This window comes from Haemaphysalis longicornis, unplaced genomic scaffold, assembly GCF_048455015.1.
Source record: "Haemaphysalis longicornis isolate Haplotype H1 unplaced genomic scaffold, Haemaphysalis longicornis Haplotype H1 scaffold_12, whole genome shotgun sequence".
Taxonomy (NCBI): domain Eukaryota; kingdom Metazoa; phylum Arthropoda; class Arachnida; order Ixodida; family Ixodidae; genus Haemaphysalis; species Haemaphysalis longicornis.
In genome coordinates this window covers 38,221,185-38,229,248 of record NW_027526225.1, presented here as the reverse complement: position 1 = coordinate 38,229,248, position 8,064 = coordinate 38,221,185, and the positions used below count along the sequence as shown (strand labels likewise).

At 50.0% G+C, this 8,064-nt stretch overlaps 1 protein-coding gene across 1 annotated transcript; it reads left to right on the top strand.

Annotated features, from left to right (window-relative positions):
• The first annotated feature begins 5,332 nt into the window (after positions 1-5,332).
• LOC144161560 (uncharacterized) lies at positions 5,333-7,237 on the top strand. The gene has a single exon (XM_077692212.1). The coding sequence runs from the start codon at positions 5,396-5,398 to the stop codon at positions 7,235-7,237; it is 1,842 nt and encodes a 613-aa protein (XP_077548338.1). The 5' UTR covers positions 5,333-5,395.
• The last annotated feature ends 827 nt before the right edge of the window (positions 7,238-8,064 follow it).

Here is an 8,064-nt window from a genome sequence, read left to right as displayed (position 1 = left end):
TCTAAAAAGGTTTTAAAGAATTTGTTGCGAGTTTCCACATTTTTTCAGGTTGACTGATCGGGATTGTGTGCCTTTCTAAACTTTTCTTTTGAGCATGGATTATTTCGAATGGCTTGTATATTTATTCACAATAAGTACAAGTTGTATGACGAGGCTTGCTACTTGTGAAAGTATTCTCATAAATGACCTTGTTGGAATTGTACAAATATGCCGCTGTTTGTGAATAAAATCTGCAGCAGCCAGTTTGTCAGCACATCTCTGTGTTCTGTGTTGTTAATCAGATGTTGCATTCGCCTGAAGTCTCTCTTACATAGTCACCTTCTGCAGAAAAGCGTATGAGTTGAGGCAATGCTGACTTTGCGAGGGTCGAGTTGAATGTTGTAGCATGTAGCCAGACGATATTTTTACGCTCGTGTCTATCACTGCCAAAAAGTGTTTACTGACCAGAAATGACAGTGACTTTTTTTTTTGTATTGCTACACAATGGTAAAACTAGCATCACTAAGTAAAACCGTTGTAAAGTATTCTTGCAGCATTCTCACTCCTCCTCTTCTTTTGCCGGAGGAAAAGCAATTTTTAGGGCAAGTGAAATTCACTCCTTTATTCTTCGGTTTTTGAAAGGCCTATTCTATTGCATGGTGAGTATAATAATACCACCCTCTCAAAATCAAGAAAGAGCAATTTGTCGGGATTCTAAGAGTGCAACATTAATGCGAGGCCACTGGGCGCTGGTATTTTCTTATCGGACTTGCCATACTGTTCCCGGAAAAGTATTTTCCTCAGCAGCCGACTTCAAAGCAGGGTATCATGGAGGAGGGCATCTATTTGTCCCGCAATTTCCGTTTGGAAGATTCTTCAGATTTTTTTTTTAACCCAAGTTACCACTCCACTACAGTTCACTGTCTAGCCAGTGAGGAGGAGGAGGAGGAGGAGGAGTACAACTTTTATTGCTTTGAAAAGCCTTGTGGGTGGAGCCCTCAGTCCAGGGCACCATTGGAGCAACCCGCCGTCTTCGCCCGTTCGATCAGCTGCAGCTGTCTGCTGGGGCAAGAGCTAGCGAGTTCTCTCTCTCACTGCTCTGGGGAGGGGTTTGGGATGGGGTCAATGTGGGGGTTAACTTGGCATTCCCATACCATGTGGTAAAGCGTGGCAGGGACGCCGCAGTGTCTGCACAGGGGATCATAGAGGGTGGGGTGTATAGCGTGCAGCCTCGTAGGGTGTGGGTACGTGTTCGTCTAGAGGTGACGAAGAGCAGTCTGTTGGGGCCTGGTTAGTTGCTCAGAAACTGGAGGGTATCGCATTCGGCCAAGCCAGTAATGCTGTGTGATGTCCTTGTAAGTGAGAAGGGGGTATATTGTCCTTTCCTCTTCTTCTAACGGTGCTCGGCTGACCAAATCTCGAGCGAAGGCGTGCGCCGCCTGGTTTCCGCAGAGAGAAGAGTTGGCTGGGGTCCAGATTATTCTTATGTTTCTCCGAGGTGGGTGTTGAAGGATGATGCCGAGAGCGATTGTGGAAATTCTTCCTGCCGCATAATTTCTGTATGCCGCTTGGCAGTCCGTGATGAGTTTGGGCGATTGCGAGGGCGATTGCCGTCTCTTTTGCTTGCAGCGTTGTTGCCTTCCGTAATGTTAAGCTATTGAGGAGGGAGTGGGGTGTGGCGGTTACCGCAGCTTTTACTTTATACCGGGCATAGTCCGCGGCGTCAGTGTACACCACCTCGGATTTTCCGTATTGACGTTGAAGAGCTTCTGCCCTAGCCGCTCTTCGTGCTTGATGGTGTTCGAGATGCATGTTCCTCCAAGGGGTGAAGTTTCAGTCTTGTCCTGATTTCTAGAGGACTATGGCCGCGTCTTCTGTCTCTGTGAGAGCGTTAAGCTTTAAAGAGGTCAGAACTGATCGACCGGTGCTCGTGAGGCCGAGCCGGACTTGCTACGCCGTGAGATGGGCTTCCACGATTTCTTCTATGGTGTTTTGTATCCCTAGACGTTCGGTGGACGTTGTCGGTGGCAGGGCCAAGGCTTGTTTGTAAGCTTTCCTAATAAGGGTGTTGAGCTTTTGTTAGTCTGCTGCTTGGAGGATCGTGTAGAGAGTTACGTATGCGAGGCGTGAAATTATAAATGCTTGAACGAGCTTTATGGTATCTTGTTCTTTCATGCCATACTTTTGAGTCGATACTCTGCAGATCATTCTCGTTATCTGAGCAGTGGATGAGTCCAGTCATTGAAGTAGGCGGGTGTTCTTGCAGTCTTCTTGATAAGTCATGCCGAGAATTTTGATGTGATCGGTGGGTTCCATGCGTATACCGTCCATCATTATGTAGAACGAGGTAGCTGGGTCATGACGGGAATGCCATCATCCGTTTCCTCCACGTGGGTGCAGTTAGAGACAAACCTGCAATGTCTGTGTACGGCCGTGTATGTGTGAGAGAGCGCTCTTTCTCTCTCTCTGCTTTTTCCACGTCGGGAGCGCAGGAGAGTCCGCATTCTTTCGCGTACGTGTATGCAGTATCTGCGGCTTGTAGCAATCTCTCCTGCATTTCCCCTTCCGACGGTGAGATCCAGTGCAAAAATCATGCAGTCCATGGCAAAAATTCTTGTAGTGTTGTGCAATAGCACCAGGTGCCGCCACTCATCTGCGATTATCTGTAGACGCCAAGATGTGGCGCCACACTCGTTATAGTATGTATATATATAGGACAGACATCCTTCAATAAAGACTTCCGTTCGTCTGGGCAGAGTCCTTCAATGCTTTACTGGTCACGAAACTTCGGCGCTCGTTTCATATAGGGACCGCGCGCGCCACTACAGGCGCCACCGCCGCACGAAGGTCATCCAGCCGCCGCTTTCGCGGCATATTGGCCTGCTCTTGGCGTGCAAACGCTCGCTGCTTTTGGTGTCTGCGCGCTGATTAAGTGTTTTTAAAGACGATTGTCTTTCTTGGGCTACTTAAACCCAGAAGTTTTGGTCTGTCTGTATGTCTGCATGTTTGTCTGTCTGTCTGTGACTCGATTCAGCCACCCGGCCAAAGCAAAACAATGCCTGCGCAATAGTCTTATATAGTCACAGCTAAATCTACCCGTCTATGTCCGGTGTAAGGTTCATACTTGTCAACATTGCTGAAAAAGAACAAGACATTACGCAAATATGACACAACAAATCAATACTGAAGTGATATTTGCAGTGTTCCTTTATAAAAAAATCAAACATGTTTGACTTTTGCGAAATTAAATACTTCATCAACTGCAGAAAAAGAATTCACTCCGCCGTCACCTGCTGTCACCCGCGCCACTATAGCTTCTGGCGCCATTTTAAGAAATCAACCGGCAACAGTTACGCAAGGTTCCACTAGATAGGTTCCATGTTCTGCTCGCAACGCACGTGGAGTAGGGAAACGCGGTTCTATAAACGTTGAAGTAGGGCGCCTCGATTAAGGGGCGTCTTCGCCGTACGGCACCGTTCGCATCGAGACACCCGGTTTGGAGCAGTGGAACGCGGGAAATTTAAAATTATTTAAGCAAACCATTGGCGTCTTTACCTTGGGAGGAGCGCGACGCAAGAGGAACAACATGAGAGGTGAGCGGGAAAGCGAAGGGAGGCATTCACTTCACAAAAGCCGATAAAGACTATAGTCTTTTGACGACATTTGCAACGAAAGGAGCAGATACGCGGCCAATTTTTTTTTCGTAGTAGTTAGCGATGAATAGTCCAGTCATCACCTGCCTTCAATGGTGTTTTAGTTTTCGTAGTAAATTACCGTAGACTTCGGCCGCGAATGGCAACGGCTTCAGCGTGCTCTGGCACAAGCGCTGCGCCGTCGTGTTTTCGGATTTTTAAATCTCTATTTCTTCCTTTCTTAAAGCAAAAGTTGTAAATACCACACATACGGTAGCTGCGTAGTCAGGGACGGCTGCGGGCCTATCGATAATACAATAAAAAAACGGACAAAAACCAAGTACGCGTCGTTCAGACTACGCTTAATGAATCCGTTGATTGCTCTGGAATGCACAGAACACTAAAAGAGATAGCCCAATAGTATTGTCGTTTCAATGAGTGGGTACATACTTCAGACCATCTTCAAACGCTGCAGAAACGCGAAGGATCAAAACACGAAGATTTATATGTTGCACCATGTGTCTTTCCGCTTCCACGCTTTGCAATCCTTGCAAAAACAGGAAGCGAAAAAAGAACAATAAAACTGATTTTTTCACACGCAAAGAAAATTTTACGAAGGGAGACAAAAGAGCGTGGTCCAGCGTACAAAAAATTATTTTTTCGCGCTGTGATGTGCAGCACACGGAGGAAACAGAATATTTCCATGTAGCCAAGAACGACGCAAAGCTTTTCTGAACGCAGCGAGCTCCTGCACTACAAAAGACTAGAATGAAACACAAACATCGAAGAAGCAGTCCGCAGTGTGACGTGCACAGATGAACGTCAATAAAGTGAGTTGCGCGGCGTTTGCTATGCATGCATTACTCAGGGAACGTTATTAATTTCAGATCCATGGAAAAGGGATCGAGAACATTGTCGAAGAAACAAAAAATCAAGTTGGCGACAAGGTGGCACCCTTTCCATATCAAACAATATTGCCCGATGGGACGTACGACAATAAGAGCAAATGGGCGCTCCGGTTGAAACGCCAGATAAGAAACCGGAATCGGCCACGCGCGGTTACAAAACAAACAAGACGAACCCTAAGGGATAATTCGCGGATATATGAAAAGTAAAAGCACAAGGACTTCCCAAAGCTTTTTTACACGCGAGCCTGAGCGCAAGGCAATACAAGTTTGCAAACAGCTAATGAAGCACCGCTACAACCTGACTGATATGACAAAAATCCGGCTTTAAGTTAGCCTTGTACAATTCTAGGTCCACGATGCTCTTACAAGGGTACATTGCATCTTCCATTCTCACACACAGTGCATTTCCACGCACTGTCACACACTTATAATCGAAGCTGAAATCTCCCGAATGGCAGAAATTCTCTCGCAGCTCCCCGTCGCTCGGTCAACAGAACAAGGAAACATTTTCTGTGGTATCGTTGTACAAAGAACGACATCCCGGGACGCAACACATGTTAGGCATCGTCGTTGCACTACTTAAGTCGCATCACAAGAGCGCGAGATGCACGTTACATTTTTTTCCCGCACAAAACAAACACAACTCGCCGCGGCTCCGCCGTTCGAGCCAGCGCAACGCCGCCGAGGAGTGACCTCAGTGAGAGGGTGGCGCCACCGCGCGGCGGCCAAACGCAGCATATGAAGCTCTCCCATTGAGTTACGGAGCAGTTTCGTGACCAGTAAACCATTAAAGGACTCTGGTCTGGTCTACGATGTGTGGTGTGGTGCATCCGTTCGGCCGCACCGTCCGGCCGACATAACAAACTGGCGACGAGGATGCTACCCGGAATTTCGCCGCCGCCGCCGTTCCTCGTTTCACCAGGCACGCCCGCCATCCCCTGGCCGCGATGGCTGCGCCTGTTCGAAAACTTCACGCTCGCCTCTGGAGCGTCTGAGCTATCGGCGGCCCGCCGCCGAGCCCTCCTTCTGCACTGCCTCGGACCTGAAGGACAACGAATTTTCGACGCCCTGCCACCGCCACCACCACCGAACGCCCCAGACCACCCGCCCGCGCATCCGAGTACGGGAACCGCCCCCCTTCAGACGGTTACGCCTTCCGCAACCACCGCTGCAGTTGGAACAACAGAGATCAAACAAGCCGATGCCGAGCTCGCACAGCCACCGGACGAGTACGACGCAGCTGTTCAAGCCCTGGCTCGACACTTTTCCGCTACTTGCAACGTACGCGTCGAGCGACATCGCTTCCGTGACCGTCGTCAACTGCACGGTGAGCCGATATCGGAGTTTGCTCTTGCGCTTCGCGAACTGGCTTCGTCATGCAACTTTGCCGCGCAAGCGGATACAAATCTGTGCGACCAGTTCGTCGCCGGGGTCACATGCCCTCGCCTACGGGAGCGGCTATTGCTCGAGGGTGACGCGCTCACGTTTGACCGCGCCGTGGAGATAGCGCTTCTTCGCGAGCAAGTGCAGCGCGAATCCGAAGCTCTCGGAACAGCCCCTGTGGATCGAGTAGTACCACAACATAACCGCGGACGCAACCCGGCAGGCCGTCGCAGACATGTACGCCAGTCCAGCAGTACCGACCGACGTAGTACGCCTAGCTCTTCGCGCTCCGGCTTCGTTCGTCCGCCTGCACCGGAGATTGCTAGCGCCGTCGTCCCGTACTCCGTAAACACAAACGTGTGCGGCAACTGCGGCGCACAAAACTGCCAGCCGTCAGCCTGTGCAGCCCGCGGTCGAGCCTGCTTCGCGTGCGGCCGCCGAGGCCACTTTCAACAGTACTGCCGAAATTCGCGTCGCGGACGTGGACGACGCCCGGCTCGAGTTGCCGAAATCGTTTCAGAGGAAGACGCTGAGAGTGTTGTGAACATTCTTACTGTTCACGCTGAGAAGCGTACGGGCGTCTACGTTGATGTCGGGGTTCAACCTGCTCTGGCATCACGCCCGTGCATCATAACATTCTTAGTGGACACTGGCTCAGCTGTGTCGATAATGGGAGAACATAACTTTAGGAGCCGGTTCAGAGACCAAGTTGAGCTGAAAAAGTCGCAAATAACGTTGCTGGATTTTTCACGTCGGAAGATTCCTGTGCATGGCCAGTTCACCGCCCTCGTAACGTACAAATCAGAAACGGCTGTGGTAACGTTTCACGTTACACCAGGTGGAACATCACTCCTGGGTATTGATGCTGTAAAAGCTCTTGGTCTCCAGATTGTAGGCACAGAATTGCGCTGCCTTAATATGGCCGCTGAACCGAACGTCGACACAAAAGGCCCCAAAATGCTACGCCCCGAAATGCATTCGCAGGACACAAACAAGTTGTCTCCGCCCACCACGAAGCCACCACTGGGTCCACCCAAGTTTGGTATGCCTACTTCATTATGGGCCAAGTTCGGACACTTGTTTTCACCGGAGCTAGGACTTGCCAAAGGTGTCCAGCATCGGGTCAAGCTCAAACAGTCGATAGCTCCTGTCACGCAGAAGCTCAGACGCCTACCACTTTCAGTGCGAGAAGCAGTCAGCGACGAACTGAGGAACCTACTTTCTGCTGATGTCATTGAATGCGTAAATGCGTCAGAGTGGGTTTCCCCTATTGTTGCAGCTCGCAAGAAAGATGGCAGCATTCGCATCTGCGTGGACCTTCGTGAAGCTAACTAAGCTGTGGTGGTCGACAGCTTTCCCCTGCCACACACAGAAGAGTTGCTGCATGCCCTGAACGGTGCCCGTTACTTTTCTAAGTTGGATTTGGCCTCCGCATACTACCAGGTTCTGCTTCATCCAGACAGTAGAGATATTACAGCGTTCATAACGCACGATGGCCTTTTCCGATTTAAGAGAGTATGTTTCGGCCTAGCCTCAGCACCAGCAGCATTCCAGCAACTCATGACGTCAATTCTACAGGGATGCAAAGGCGTTCTCTGCTACCTGGACGACGTCATCATCTTCGGCAAGTCGGAGAAAGAGCACATGCGGAACTTAGAGGAAGTCCTGCAACGAATTTCACACGCTGGGCTCAAGCTAAATGACAAATGTGTTTTCAACACATCCGAACTCTCGTTTCTTGGTCACCGCGTTAGCGCCGAAGGAGTAGCACCCCTTCAGACCAAAGTTGACGCCATTGTTCACGCTGCCACCCCTACAGATGCTGGCAAGCTCCGGTCGTTCCTGGGACTAGTAGAATACTATGCTAGATTTGTTCCACGCCTAGCAGAGGAAGTGGAGCCCATGCGCAGACTCCTTCGTAAGGACACTCCTTTTAACTGGGACACTGCTGCTGAGAACAGTCTTACAAGAGTAAAGAGCCTCCTAGCCTCCCACAGGGTACTACAAATGTTCGATCCAGCACTTCCCGTCATTGTAGCCACCGATGCATCCGCATATGGTTTAGGTGCGGTACTGCAACAAGTTGATGGTCGGCACATTCGAACTGTGGCATTCGCGTCACGAACATTGACGGAAGCAGAACGGAAGTACTCGACTGGTGA

What these genes read in the sequence shown, in the direction of transcription:
- LOC144161560 (XM_077692212.1), top strand. Translation starts at nt 5,396, where the DNA reads ATGCTACCCGGAATTTCGCCGCCGCCGCCGTTCCTCGTTTCACCAGGC.